Genomic DNA, 15723 nt, shown 5'->3' on the forward strand with positions numbered 1-15723 from the left:
AATTTTATTTATATTTGACCTTGATATTGCAAAGTTTATTATATTCATCTGTGTTAAAAAATATTATGCAAGAGCTACCAAAAAAACTGAGGCAAAACATAGGATTAAAGATTAAATTTATTTTTAATTGTCACAAATATAAAGGTCATTTTAATATTTTCTTAAGTTTTTGGTCGCATTGTGAACAATGTCATTTATTTCCTTTTGAAAATCTTTTCAGGAATAGTTCCCTTGCCTTAAAAAAATATTTGCTATGCTTTATGTCTTTGCAAGAGTCTTGAAGTAGTACAAAAGAACATGATATGAGAATTACCTAGTGATCACTGGCTTAAATTGCCTCTTAAGACAGTTCACCAGATGTGTAACTCTTAGCCAGGCAGAAACGTTATAATTTCCCTGATCATAAATATATTTATAAGAGGCTGACCACTGTTTATTACAAATTATATATTTGTAAAGAAAATATAAATGGAGCCTAAGCCAAAGAATCTTAACCAAAACTACCTTAATGCTGCGAATAGCCATATCTTTTTGCTTGCCTGAGTATCTGAAAGTATGCTTTTGGAGAAAGATTAAATCCCCCTCTTAAGAGCTAATGAATTTTCATCAAAGACCAGGACATAACTTACAGAACAAATAATCTGATTTGATTTGATTAACAAGTTAGTTACTTATACTGCACAATGAAACCTTAACAAAATCTTAATACTTCTGCCTTTATTAAAGTATCTCTTCAGGTTATTTTGGTGCTCATGTTTATAATTAAATTTCTTTAGTTTAAACCTAAAGAGCATATTATATACCTATAGGTGCCTTTTAAAGACAGTCTGTTTCTATTAGGAGGAAATAATAAAGCTGAAGAAAGAACTGGAAAATTTTGATCCTTCATTTTTTGAAGAAATTGAAGATCTGAAGTATAATTACAAAGAAGAATTGAAAAAAAATATTCTTTTAGAAGAGAAGTTAAAAAAACTTTCTGAACAACTTGGAGTTGAGTTAACTAGTCCTGCTGGTGCTTCTGAACAGTCTGACGATGAAGAAGAAAGTCCAGTTAATTTCCCCATTTATTAAGGGCCAGCTATAACGCAGCTTCTATTTAACTACATATTAATTTTATAAGTTAAAATTCCATCTGGAAAACAAGCAAGTCTGTGACCTACATGATATCCTTTCCAATACCCTGTACCTTTACTTAAATTTGAATTTTTAGTAAATAAAATTGTATGAAATTTTTAACATATTAGAAAAGTATATATTTGAAGATTTTTAAAGTTATGACTATCAAATAGTCAGTGAGCTATTGTGGACTTCTGTACATTCAAAATTTTAACATTTAAAATTAGGGTTTTATATATACTTAAATTTTATGTATATAAAATTTATATGTGTATCTATATATAATAAGGCTGAGCCATATGTCTTGTTAAATGTCAAGCAAGATTAAGTTAAATTCAGCTTAAACTATTTAATTTTGAAAGTAAATGATCCAAAAGTGTTGGTTTCATTGTTGTCTTTAAATTACTCCATAAAGTTAACAAAATCCAAACCTTTGTACAAGCTGGGGAGCTTACTATTACTTACATTTTTAAGTCCAGAGGTTGAAAAATTCACTTGCTGATTCTAAATAAGACTTTGAATAGGTATTTCCAACTGGGAAATTCATGTCTTCAAATGCTAGAAGACATATTGCTCCATTAGACAGTGAACAATAAATAGGAACCTTGAGATATTTTCACCTTTTAAACATGGTAGAATATTCAAGATTCAAATATAATAAAACTGGTTTTTAATTACATTTCCAGTTTATACATCAAGTTTTATATCCTTGAGCCTACTAAATTTCTGATGATCTATTTTTGAAAAATGATTAAATAAACACTTAGTATCAAAAGTATAGTCATATTTGTTCAGGTTCATGTTAATAATAACTGGTTTTGAATTCATGTAAGTATCTGGAATTGGCCAGCATAAACCAAGATGATGGCGATGCACCTGGAAAGAGAAAAAAAGGGTATTAGCTTTAACCTGTATTACCTTCTTTCACTTAAAAATATTTTTGAGTGCCTACCATCTTCCAGGTGCTGTTTAAGGCTTCACTTCATCTTACTCTTTATTTTTTCATAGCTGCTTCTCCCCCTGACGTATTACAGACTTACTATCTGTCTTCCCCATTAAAATGTGAGCTTCATGAAGGCAGAGACATTGTTCAGTGGACTTTGTATTTCTAGCACCTGGAAACATGCCAGGAACATAATCAGGGGCACCAAAAAATTTATAAGAGTCTGTTGAGAAGCTAATCAATTGTGGGTGGGGAGACATTCTAACCAAAGGGAAATCCGTGTGACAGAATGGTGTTTTTCTTCTCTGTAATTATTTAAGTATGGTCAGAACATACACAATGTGGATATGTTTGGGAGATCGGGGTGGAGGCAATTCCAGAAAGTTATAAGGGGGCAGATGATGAAAAATCTTAGTGTCATTAAACAGTTTTATGCAGGAAGTAACATTTTCATTCATTTACTAAAAGAATGGACAGGACAGGGATAACACTGAAAGTTAACGTTTAAGAGGATAATATAACAAGTGTGAATCTTGTCTTAAATTTAAATTAACAACTAATTGGCTGGGGAGAAATATACAGATTCAGTAGGTCAGAATCTGGAAGAAGTGATCATTGGATGTATGAAGTAAGGGCGAACAGAGTTAAAAATGTATCTAAGTTTTTGGCTTCAGTGAATTGTTGGAGTCAGGGGGTTGATATAACTAGGTCCAGTTTTGAACATGATGAATTTTAAGAACCTGTGACGAATCAAATAGATAAGTCCAGGAGACAGAAAGGGTGCAAAGTGTAAGATAATTCATTCTATATATATTAACTGACCCTTGGCACTCTCTTAACAAACTCTATAACCAAGTGTGGGAAATGCCGAATTAAGCACGATGTAAATGCTAAATTAAACAGGATTAAATGCTATAATTACAGAATGTCTGAGAGCACTAATAGGCAACATGAACTTCCAAGATGGGAATATGTAGTATGCAGGGTTTTCCAGACATTTTCATCACTTTAATAACCGTTGCCCCACAGAATAAATACAGTGGAATGTTAATACTACTTCATCATATAAAGAATGTTGGCATGTAAGATGAACAAATTAAATTTCTTGAGTGCACCATCAGAATTACTACAGTTTGTACAGAGCATTTTAGTACCACTTCTACTCCAAGGAACGTAAGAGGACATAATCCCACAAGCTGTTTTCTGCCATTACCTTGATTAAACAGCCATCAGTGCAATGCCACACTATTCCTTCAATTTTACCCTCTCTGCAACCTTCAAACCAGGACAACAGATCACTGTGCTTCAAGGTAGGTAGATTTCTTATTTGAAATGCTCCATGTGGTATAAGAAGATGTAATGGATGCTTCTTGCTTCCTAACCCTAAATGAAAAAATCTTGCATTAGCCATACAAAGGTTTCAAGAATGAGAAAATTTACTTCTCCAAATAAAAAAGCCTTTTAAAATGTTTAAGAATAGATTTCCCAAAATGTTTAGCTAGTTTCTTTACTTAGAGAGATGCTACAAGTACTTTCACTCAAAAGTGGCACCATAACCCGTTAAATCTAAATTCTACCTTTGTGTCCTGTCCTCTATACGAGGGGTCCACAAACTATGACCTACGGGCACAATCCAGCCAGATGCCTGTTTTTATAAATAGTTTCAATGGAACACAGCCACACCTACTCATTTAAATACTTTCTATGGCCTGTTTCAGAGGTATGGCCCACAAAACCTAAATGTTTCCTATCTGTCCTTTTACAAAAACGTCTACCACCCCCTGCTCTATACCCATTAGCCACATTCAACTGTTATACAATGTCTGCCAAACAGTCATGCTATATTTCTGACAATTGGATAATTACTACCTTAGCTTCTTCCCACCTGCCAATCAGTCTGCTTCTGGTCTTTATACAGGATTTTGCCATTCAAGCTGTAAAGTGCCTGGGTCTGTCTTCATCCTTCCCCGTCAACACTGTACTCCATAGTGCCCTTGGGACTTGCACTCAATTCATCATAGCTTGATATGCTATTCCCTGCCAATTCTTTATTCACTTTACACTCAGCTACACTAATTAATGCTACACTAATTACCTAGCCATGAGAAGCACATCATGACTTTCATTCAGCTCGGTTCACCTAAATTTTAAAAAGCAATGAAAAGTTACACTTGAGTAGTTTTCATACATAGTTTTATAATGTATAAGTAAGAACAAGAGGCTAAAAATCAACATTTTGGACTAATAAAATGATTAGGTTTCTCCATGAACATAAAATTAACAGGGCCATAATCATAGGTTTCTTAACTCAAATTTATTAGTTTTTTTTCTGTGTGTGTGAAGCTGAACCTCGGAAGTTCTCTTTATAAATGAATTGCTGTAACTGAATAGAAAACAGCTTTACTCACCATATGGGTTTCCATTAATATTTGTTCCTATAAGCTCCAGAGTCTGTTCTAAGAGGTCTGATAGTGGCACTGCACTAATTTCCAAAAGACTGGGATCATCTGGATGATGCTTCAGTACCAGGGCGATTTCAAATTCATAATTAACTACAGAGGAATGCCAGCAATACTGTTTGTTGTTTTTCTCCACTGGTATCCAACCTATCATTTAAAGAAAAAAGTGGGGTTTTTTGGCATTGTTTTTCTCTGCATTGAAACGAAGTAATTTTTATTTTTGTTGTAAATTTTCTGGATATCCTATCACACACATATCACTTTTAAAGTCACTAGAAATAACAGTTTTATGACTTTTTAAATCACAATCATTTTTTAAATTATAAAGTTTCATTTTTGATTTTATTGAGATTTAACCTGATTATACTACAGAGCACCCAGCATTTTTACTAGAAAATTTACCTTTTCAATAAGAATTGAGCATCATTCTAAGACAGAATTAGAATCTTTTTTTTTTTTTTTTTAAATTATGTTTTTTCTCTACCTTCTCTCCAGTTTCAGGGACAACAGATATATGCAGTAACTGTTCCACAATTTATGTACTATTCCCATATTTATTGAATATTACTATTATTCCCATCCTCATTTCAGTTGCTAGAACAGACTTCCTAATTGTGGCCATCATATCTTTGGCCTTCATTACCCAGATTATTCTAATAAACTCTTTGTTGATACACTAGTCCCCAGTGAACCCCCACCCCGATTTTTATCATAGTTCCATTAAAAAATGTAAACTTGGTTCTGCTGTATCCCTGCTTAACAAACTTCAGGATAAACTTTAAATTCCTTTAGATGGAATATAAATCTTTTAAGATCTGAGCCCTTTCCACATTCCAGCCAGAACAAGGTGTTAAGTAAAACTTCCCAAAGACTCCATGATCTCTTCATGGGAGTTTGCCAAAGCTGACCTTTAAGCTGACCGTCCCTCGTCCTTTCAGCTAATTTCCTGGTTCTTAAGCTTCAGTACAGCTGTCACTCCCCTTAGAAGCCTCCTCTAACCACCACAGGTTGAACTTTCCCTAACTGTACCCTGTGTACTTTTTCCTTTTCATTCTTAAATCATACTATTATTGGTGGATTTCCCCTCATGTCTACAAGATCTTTTGAGGATCAGGGTTCTGATCTTCATTTTGTATTACTAGAACCTAAGGGTACTTTGCACATATAGGTAACTTAAGATATGCCTGTTAACCTGAACCTTAACCTGGGGTATCTTTGTACTTGGCACAAATTTGCAAAAATTTTCCCTTCTCCAGTAAAACTACCTGTGAGATACTTATTTTCACCTCCCTTAATTCAAATATTCTTCTAGGGACTTTGCAAAAAAGCATACACATACTGCTATCCCCAATCCAAAAAGTAAAGGCTTTTTAATATTTCATTTCAGAAAAGATCAGTTATATCATCTATCCTGACAAAACTTCAAGGCTATTTCCACTCAACACTTTATTAATTTTCACAGACTATAGGTAGTAAACTGTCCATCTTAGAAATCATTCTAAACCCAAGAGGACATTCTTGATATGAAACATCTTTGGTATAAACTGTTATTTAACATAAATTAAAATCAGAAATTTTGTGCTATATAACCACAGTGAAAAATCAGATTAAAATTAAATTATGTAATCTCTGATCAAATGGATCTTTTGTTTTTTTATACTAGTAAACATAAAGCTGCATTTTAGAAGAGATTTCATGATACCGGGAATGTGTCCATTTTCATCAGGCATCGGATTTCCATTTAATTGTTCAATTTCCTTTGCTGGTATCCAGCTCTCTGGAACAGGTTTGAAGTCCTCCTCAACATTCCAAAAAAATTCTAAAAGAGTTAGATAATCTTATATGTAGCAATACTTTAGATAATAAACCCCATAATCAGTTATCATATAATTATTCTCTATTCGTTATCACCACAATATGACTATACTTCTCAGGGTTAGGGTACTAACACTTTAACTTCTCAATTTTGAACACACCACCATTTGCAAATACAGGATAACAGTCTAAAGTAGCCAATGTTCAGTATGTGTAGATTTATGATGAATTTTTAATGCACTAAAAATATGAATATATACATATTATATGAAAGTACCTATGCAATGATGAGTGTACATCTTTTTATATAATATTTGGAAGCATTTTAATTTAATAACTAAAAATAATCAGAGTTGTGTCTGATTTATAAAATTACATGGTTCTCTTAGGCAGACAAAATCAAAATGTGTTGCTCATTATATGTAGTAATTTGTATGTTTTAATAAAATTGACTTACTATAATGAAGAATCACAGAAATGTTAGGAAAACATTTTAGAATATTTTTGAAGAAAATTCTTTTACATATGAAGATACTCAATTCTAATTTTCTTCTTTTCCCAAAGTGCTTAAATTATACAAAAGAATATAATGTAAAGAAATAAATCACAAATTTCAGCTATTTTTTGTTGTTAATCCTCACCTGAGGATTTTTTCCCATTTTTATTTTTTTTAGAGAGTGGAAGGCAAGGAGGGAGGGAAAGAGAGAGAGAGAGAGAGAAACACTGATGTGAGAGAGAAACATCAATTGGTTTGCCTCCCACATCTGCCCAATGGACGGGGGCCTGGGATCAAACCTGCAACCCATGCCCTGGCGGTATGGCTAAGTGGTTAGAGAGTCAGCCTGGGCACTGAAGGGTCTTGAGTTTAGTTCTGGTCAAGGGCATGTACCTGGGTTGCAGGTTCATTCCTTGGCCTTGTTGGGGTGCATGCAAGGAGGCAGCCAATCAGTGTGTCTCTCACATTGATGTTTCTCTCCCCCCACCGCCCACTCTCTCTAAAGATCAATGGAAAAATATCCTCAGGATTAACAAAAACAAACAAACAAACAGAACCACCTGCAACCCAGGTACATGGTCTTGACCAGGAATTGAATCCGCAACCCTTTGGTTCATGCGCCGACACTCTAACCACTGAGCAACACTGGCCAGTGCAAAATTTCAGCTATTTAAATCACTTAAAGCTGAAGAAAAGAAGACCGACTAACCTTTTGAGCTTTGTTTTGAATGTAGAAAATTTTTAAATCTTTTCTCAGCTAGTTTGTTAGGTTTTCTATCTAGTCGAGCCCACAGATATGGCTGACCTAAATAAATAATAAAAGGAAAATATTAGGAGGCAAACAATAAAACTTACCTTAAAAGACATTTCAGAATAAAATTTTTCAATAAAATAGTAGGGTCATCTTCTCCAAGAGAAGCAACCCTAGAAGACAAAGTGAAATAAGTAGTCTAACAGACACATCCTACATAGTGGTACCTGATACTGTAAAAGAAGACAAGTTTTGGTTAAAGAATGATAAGGATGAGATAAAAGGGAAACATGTGACCCTTTCAGAAAGCTGTATTTTATTGTAACCAGCATTCTGAGAAACTGAAGCTACCTCTATACTAAATGGAAATATAATGGCAGTGAGACTGAATTACACCTGGTCTCAGTGAGACTCCTGGAGGCCTCTGCTGTTGAGGCTGGTTACTTAGCAGGAAGAAACCTTTGTGACCAGCAAAATACAGAAATCCCCAGCTGAGACTCTGTTTTGGATTCCCTGTTTCAAAGGTGTTCCCTGCATACATCAGGGGTTCCTGATGTGAAAGAGTGTGTCCTGCTAGAGCCTGGAGTCACGGGAGCGGGGGCTATTGGAGCTTTCACCTGGCCTCTCCTGACTCTGGGAGACAGTTTTAGGCTGTGACATGCATCCTTACTTTTAATACCCTTGCTATATTATTATCCTTCATCTGTAATAAACTGTGGGTTTGTAAGCAGTGTCACTGCTAAGTTTTCTTTGGCAATCCAACCTTATTCAAATGCTACCATTATACCTAGTCACACGTAATGATGCACATTGCAGGTTCTTAATATAAATACAGAAGATCCTGATTAAAATTACATTTTCATTTCTGGTTGAATGGACACTGTGTTCTTTTTACTAGTTAACACAAAAATTCATTTCACTCACATCCATTAAGATAGTTACTATTAAATAAAAGAGAAAATAAATATTGGTGAGGATGTGGAGAAATTAGAAACTTGTGCACTGTTGGTAGGAATGTAACTGGTGCAACTTCTATGGAAAACCATATGGAAGTTCCTCAAAAAATTAAAAATAGAGTTATCATATGATTCAACAATTCCACTTCTGGATATATACCCAAAAGAACTGGAAACTGGAAGCAGCGTCTGGAAGAAGTATTTATACCACGTTCATAGAAGCATTGTTCACAAAAGCCAAAGGGTGGAATCGCCCAAGTGTACATTGTGGATGAGTGGATAAACAAAATGTGGCATATACATAGAACAGGATATCACTCAGTCTTAAGAAAGAAGGAAATTCAGACATATACTGTAAAACAGAGATGAACTTTGAGGACATTATGCTAAGTGAAATAAGCCAGTCACAAAAAGACAAATACTGTATGGTTCCAATATTGGTACTGGAGGTACCTAGAGTAGTGAAAATCATACAAAGCAGAATGGTGGTTGCCAAGGACTAGAGGGAAGAGGAAATGGTGAGATGTTTAATGGGTACAGAGTTCCAGGTTTGGAAGGTGAAGAGTTCTGGTGACAGATGGTGGTAATAGCACAACAAGGTGAACTGTACACACCACTGAACTACGCACTTAAAAATGGTTAAGGTGGTGAATTTTATGTTATGTGTATTTTATCACAATTAAAAATTTTAAAAAATGCATTTCAGAAGAGATTTCCTGATACCAGAAATACGTCCAATTTGTATTTAACTGTTCTCTTTATCATGCTTGCATTGAGAGGTAATTTCACCATGCAAAAGAAATTAAAAATATTATTTCTCTTTTCAATGCATTTTTTTCCTTACCATACTGGGACAATTTCTATGTGACTTTGTACTTATTTCAAGTACATTAAAATAAAATAAATCAGAGACACTGTCGATAATAATGAAAACAATGAATCAGCACTGGGACCACCTTTAGGGTCAGACAAAACTAGGTTTTATTACCAGTTCAGCCATTCATTAATTATATGGTCTTGGACAAATTATTTAAGTTCTCCGAGCCTCAGTTTCCGTATCTGTGAAATGGAGAGCTTATTGTACAAATTAGAGATAACATATAAAGCAATTATCATACTGCATGGCCCTTAATGGGTATTAAGTAGTAAGTAATATTTGTAGAAGTTTTACTTTACCTTTGTAGGTAGTAACATAACAACATGTTCCATCCACTTTTTCTGTTGGAATTGCACTATATATATCTGCATCTAATGCCTTGTGACTTATAGTTTCAGTTGCCACAACTTTAAATGTCTTAAAAAAGAGAGAGAAAACTGATTTAACATAGCATCTACACCCTTGCACACAGTCTCACCTGGAATGTTCTTAATTTCACTAGGGGCAGGCTTCTGTTTATCCTTAAAACAATTTAAAAATATTTTGTCCATGATGTTCTCAGGAATCATCACCTCGTTTCTATTCTATCACAGCAATACCTGTTTTTCCACACAGGTTATTAACTGTTCTGTCTTTATCCACCAGAATGAGCTTGACACCAGGAACCATCCCTAGCATAGATGTTCAGTACATTCCATCACTTACTTGACAATTATTTGCTAAATGCCTCCTGAGGGTTAAGCATTGTTCTTGGCCCTGAGAAATAAAGAGGTGAATAAAAAAGTACCTGTCTTTGGTGGAACTTTCATTTTAATGAGGGAGAAAACAGTAACAAAATGCATAATACAATGTTAGGTCTGATAAGCGCTAACGAGAAAAAATAGTAGGGGCCCTTTCTGCTGTATTTGGAATAAATTGAATATTTATAACTTTACTGTCTGGAAGACAAGCTAAAAGAGCATCAAGAATGGAGGAAAAGACTGTTTCTAGGGTTCCTACCAACTCTTCATGTGTAACTTTTCATTTCTGAGAAAGGCTTATGCCACTATCTCATAGTCCAAATTATTTGATGTAATATTCATCTTATATAATGTGAAAAAACACCACACAATATAAACATTATTACTCCTGTGTATAGGCTTAGGACTAGTAAGTGAAAATACTGTTTCAGAGTTGAATAAACAGGAAATTAGCCTCATTCTGGTACTTATTCAGTACTTAAATTTTTTTATTATTATTTATTGATTTTGGAGAGAGAGAGAAACATCGATTTGTTGTTCCATTATTTATGCATTAATTGGTTGATTTTTGCATGTGCCCTGACTAGGGATCGAACCAGTATCCTTGGTGTATTGGGACACTAACCAACTGAACTACCTGGCCAGGGCCTGATTCAGTACTTTTAAGATAAAACTAAAACGCCCTAGCTGGTTTGGCTCGGTGGTTAGAGAGCATCGGCCCTCGGACTGAAGGGTACCAGGTTCAATTCCTGCCAAGGACATGTACCTGGGTTGCAGGCTTGATCCCTGGCCCTGGTCGGGCCCATGCGGGAGGCAACCAATCGATGTGCCACTCTCACATGGATGTTTCTCTCTCTCTCTCCCCCTCTCTCTCCTTTCCACTCTCTCTAAAGAGCAATGGAAAAAAATATCCTCAGGTGAAGATTAAAAACAAACAAAGATAAAACTAAATGGGGGATTCATTACTAATTTATGACATCAGTATCAGAGGGTATCAATTTAATCTGCAGTAGGAGAACCAACGCCTGGCCCCATAGTATGTATGTATGTTTAAATTTACCAAAGATCTCTGAGAGGAGATTGCTCTGCAGGTGGAGCTCTTGTTGAGTACAAATATCCCTTCCCTTCTGTAACAAATTATCTACCACGATGGAAATCTCCAAAGGACAACATAAGATACAAAGCATACACAAAGTTCTCCTTCGCTGCCATTAAAAACTACCATTTAGTTCTGCCATTAAAGACTGTAAACTATGACTACAAAATGAGGGCATGTACGTACAAAAACTAATAAGGCAGTAAAGTGATCCTCTATAATTTTGGGGTAGGGATAATCACTGGGATAACTAAGATTTCATAGACAAGGTCTGATTCAAGAAATTTAAAGTTCTGGAGGTGACCTAGGTAGGGTACATAGGAAAAATATAGACAGGATTGTGCCTGGTAATGCTTGCAGGATAAAACAGACTTTGCTAGAACAAAGACTTCACATTAAGTGAGGTTGGAGAGTGGACGGGGCCTGATGAACAGGAAGCCTTGAATTATAGTTAAGGACTTGTACGCTAGGCTGTAAGAAATACTGTAAGCTATTCTCAGTTGCAGAGGGACAAGAGAAGGGGCTTATTTTCCCTGGTGGAAGGAACTTTTACAAACTACACTCTCCACCCAACATGCAAAGTTGAGAATCACAGCTAGAGTGAGCCGTTAGTCAGGATGACAATGTTTCATACGGATTAGGTTTGTTAGGATTTAAAAAAATAAAAGCTTGACAACTACTTCTACAGACATTTGGTAATAACTGTGGGGTTTTCACTAGGAAAAAGCATGACGATGATCGTTCTGCTGGCAAGAAAGATTAGGTAGTCAATAAGCAGGGCGTAAAATACTAAGAACTGTAACAACAGTGATGGCAGTAAAAAGAATACAAAGAGCTGTTATAATTTAACAAATATTAATCCAGTGCCCACCACCTGTCAGGTCCCAGAACGGGAAGCAGAAATAACTGGGCAGTCTCTGCTTACGGGCTTTTAGTCTGGAAGACGAGGCCAGTGTGCATGTCGGGGGCGGGAGGTCGCCGTCAAATACACAGGCCGGTTTTGCACCGAGATGAGCTGGAAGCGCCCAACTACTAACGGGACACGGCGATCACGGGCTCTGCTCTGTGACAGACGTGTCTTGATACAGGTTACCAACCGCATGCACCGGCACTTACCAAGGACCCTCTGGGTGTAGCACTCGGTGCTAAAAGAACGGAAAACCCTGAGATGGGACCACCACCATCAGAAGCAAGCAGATAATTACTGGTATAAGAGGTCTGCTCTTTAGTGCCTAAATTAGGCTCGTTACAACAGGTAAAACAAGGCTTCGAAAAACTCCACTCTGTCCCCACGCTCCTGAGAGGAAGCAAGGCTTGGACTGCGGCGATTACGGAAATACTTAAGGAGTTTCCCCTAAAAAAGGAGTAACCTGCGAAGAAAGGCGTGATTACTTAAAGATGTGGGTTTTCCATTTCCACGCCAGGGCGAGTCTGAATCGCCTGACCAGAAAGATTCCCTTGCAGATTTCCTCCCTTGCAACTGAGAAGGTACAAAGACCCGGAGCTCTCAGGTCGCGGGACCCCTACCCTACGCCTCCCCAGCGAAACCTGCAGAAAGAGCCCGGCCGGCGGGCGGCTCCAGGGAGCCCGGGCGCCCGCTGCGGGCGGAGCGGCAGCCAGCGCGGGGAGGACTCGCGCGGCCGCCCCGGCTACCTGATGCTCCCTCTTGGCGGAGGGCTCCTCTTTCACTTCTGTCACAAACGCGCACGGCACCTTCCGCTGCACCGAGCCCAGGCGCCTCATGGTGAGCCCGACAGGCAGCGGGAGTGGAGAGCGCGCCTCGGAACGGCGGCGGGTCCAAGCAGTGAGCGGGGGCGGCAGCCGCGCTCCAGCCGCGCACACTCCACGCCCCGACGCGGCGGCGGCGCCCGCGTCCCCCGGCACGGAGCGTGCGGCCGGGACGTGCGGCCGGAAGCGTACCTGGCCGCGGTGCCTTCTGGGAGTTGTAGTGCCGGAGCCGACACACCTCCACGTGCGCTCCCGCGACTTCTCCCCCGGTTCTTGAAAAAACAAAGATCCGTTTCTGGAGGGGGGTGTACTTCACCACACTTAGTAACCGACGATAGTTATGATAATTAGATAATATCAAGTTATAAGTAACGAATCATTTCAATGGCGATTTAACATAGTTCTGACGAAACCTACTTGCCTGTTCTCTTTAATTTAAAGCTCCTGGGGGAAGCGCTGTAGAAGTTTAGAAATATCCAGAGACATCCCAAGGCCGAATGAAAGCTGATTTCCCAGTAAGGACGTTAGAAAATGCTGTAATTAAAACACCTAGGACTACAGAAATAATTACCGTTTGATTACCCCTCATTGTGAACCGTAATATGGTCAAAACTGGCCCTGATGTTCTTTCCGGAGTGCAAAGTTTAGCCTTAAACTAACCCCAAACCACACGAATGCCTACAAGCAGGTTTCAGTCTCAAATGTTTCCATAGGAATCTCATTTATTTTAAATATGAACTTCAGCAGAATCCAAATGGCCTGAATAATTGTAGTCAATTGCAGAACTAAAAACACCTTTGACGATTTTGCAAAAGAATAGTGGAGGGTAGTAAGGCTCAATGACCGAAAAATTGTAAATATTTAGTAATGGTAGCTTTTCTATCTCATCAAAGCCAGCAATCCCTCAATAAGGGAGTTTTGGCCATGGCCGTGTTTTATGTGCTTTGACAAGACCCAGTTCTCATTTCTACAATTGTCTTCTCTGCAAGTATCATTCTGTTCAGCATTTTCTTGACTTAGCCATTGGAAAATTAAACAGCTGTGTCTCACTTGGAGTAGCTATAGGTAAGGGAGTTCCCAAATCATAAAAGATCCCTAAAAACAACTAGTTCCTTTTTTTTATTATTATTGCTGGATTCAGAGGGGAGGGAGGAAAGAAGAGATTTGCCATTTGAAAGTATTTACTTTTTCGGCTGCCTTTGATTTTCTCAGAGGAAAACACAAAAAGGCCACACACACACACACACACACACACACACACACACACACAACTTAAGGGGCTTGGGTGGGGGTTTCACCTGATGCTGGCTGCAAGAACTTGGGATCAGAACCTTCTTAGCATCTTATAATCAAGAACTAGTGCAGCAGCGTGTTTCATGAGTCTCAGGCGACAACAATTAAATAACCCTCACAACTACCAACTGTCATTTCCCAAACTGCCACAGAATCTTCTAGGTCCAACATTCTATTATTTCTGAGAAAGGATTATCTTTTAAAAAAAACATTCCACTTGCTTTTTAAATAGTAGCACTGAGATATCCATTCCTCAAGAAAGCACTCTTTTATTTCCAGTCCTTTTGTTTCATTAGTGCCTGGAGCAAAGCCCGTGGCAGAAACTGGAGTCCAAGTCAGGAGAGAGCCACAGACGGATCCAAGGTTATAAACTGGGCTACTCTCATGGGGAGCAGCCAGCAGTGTCGCCTGATCCTCACAAGCCTGAAGAGCCATCGGGGAGTTACTACCAGCCCCCCACACTTAAAGTTGAGCTACTGGATTACAAACTGGAAGAAAGCCTTTCTTCTCTGACGGGTGTGTTAGGGCTCTAGCATGCACCTCAGACACGCTGTGAGTCTACCTTGGCCAACACAAAATATTGACAGAATTTTGGGGCCAAGCTCCAGCTGCAGGAGCAAATTTCCCATCACGTCAATACTGGGAGTAAAAATCCTCATGGATGTGGTCATGAGGCCTTTCCCTGGAAGCTAAGAATGAATTTTACAACAGGAAAGAAGTGAATAAGGCAAAAGAAAAAGAAAAATTGTTAAAAAAGAGAGATTAGGGCTCCAGGCATTCTAAAGACTACCAAAATGTACAGCTCTATTTACTGTTCTTTGCAATGACAAAAAATATTAATAAAAATTAAAAATTCTCATTTTGGCTTTTGCCATGTTTAATGGAATACAGTTGTTCACAACAAACTTCAAGAGGTAAAAACATTATTTCAGCTTTTCCCAAGTGTAAAACATGGATTTTTCACAATGGCTTTAATCAGGCATTACATGTAATCATGCAATAATGGTGTTTGGTAACAGTGTCTGGAAATAGTCCAATGCAGCTAAAACTTGATAGGTGAAGAGGGGGTTTATCTGGAGGTAAAGACCACTTATATATATTTCTTAGGGATGTTTTTTCCCAATAACTTATGTGCCTATAATTGATACTTCGTTGTAGAGTTCGTAGGGCGAAATAAAAGGCAAGATATTAGATTTTTTCCAGAAATCTTTGCTAATATAGTCAAGGGTTCAGCCAAATATTTATTCTCTACTTCTTCATTTACTTTTAATACTGCACAGTTCTTTTTATTATATTCTCTTATTTATAGTTATAGGCAAACAGCTCTTTTCTAAATATTAATTTCTTATTTTATTTCCTAGATTTTTACCCCAAAACATTGTATTCAATAAGTTCATACCAAGTTAGTCTGTTTTACTTAGACAAAAATGAAAATACATGTCTTGATTTTTAA

At 37.5% G+C, this 15723-nt stretch overlaps 2 protein-coding genes across 3 annotated transcripts in view; one reads left to right on the forward strand and one right to left on the reverse strand.

The window, feature by feature from the left end:
- CEP290 (centrosomal protein 290) overlaps positions 1–1918 on the forward strand; it is an 85435-nt gene extending 83517 nt beyond the window's left edge. For both annotated transcript variants that reach the window (XM_087814506.1, XM_087814505.1), the window contains one exon: positions 841–1918. In XM_087814506.1, coding sequence (XP_087670632.1) covers positions 841–1071 — 231 coding nt within the window. In that variant the 3' untranslated portion in view covers positions 1072–1918. The remainder of the gene's footprint in view (positions 1–840) is intronic.
- Positions 100–13035, reverse strand: RLIG1 (RNA 5'-phosphate and 3'-OH ligase 1). The gene is made up of 7 exons (XM_087814507.1): positions 12903–13035; positions 9713–9830; positions 7539–7634; positions 6221–6337; positions 4468–4665; positions 3273–3442; positions 100–1992 (listed from the first exon to the last, which is right to left on the reverse strand). Exons 1-7 carry the CDS (start codon positions 12990–12992, stop codon positions 1804–1806), a joined length of 978 nt encoding a protein of 325 aa, XP_087670633.1. The 5' UTR covers positions 12993–13035; the 3' UTR covers positions 100–1803.
- Positions 13036–15723: the final 2688 nt, after the last annotated feature.

This window comes from Miniopterus natalensis, chromosome 2, assembly GCF_054644295.1.
Source record: "Miniopterus natalensis isolate mMinNat1 chromosome 2, mMinNat1.hap1, whole genome shotgun sequence".
In the NCBI taxonomy this organism is placed as follows: domain Eukaryota; kingdom Metazoa; phylum Chordata; class Mammalia; order Chiroptera; family Miniopteridae; genus Miniopterus; species Miniopterus natalensis.

Coding starts and splice junctions, on each gene's coding strand:
- RLIG1 (XM_087814507.1), bottom strand. CDS start 12,992: ATGAGGCGCCTGGGCTCGGTGCAGCGGAAGGTGCCGTGCGCGTTTGTG. Junction 9,831..12,902: donor CCGCCAAGAGGGAGCATCAG/GTAGCCGGGGCG, acceptor CTCTTTTTTAAG/ACATTTAAAGTTGTGGCAAC. Junction 4,666..6,220: donor TGAAAATGGACACATTCCCG/GTATCATGAAAT, acceptor TTTAAATGATAG/GTTGGATACCAGTGGAGAAA.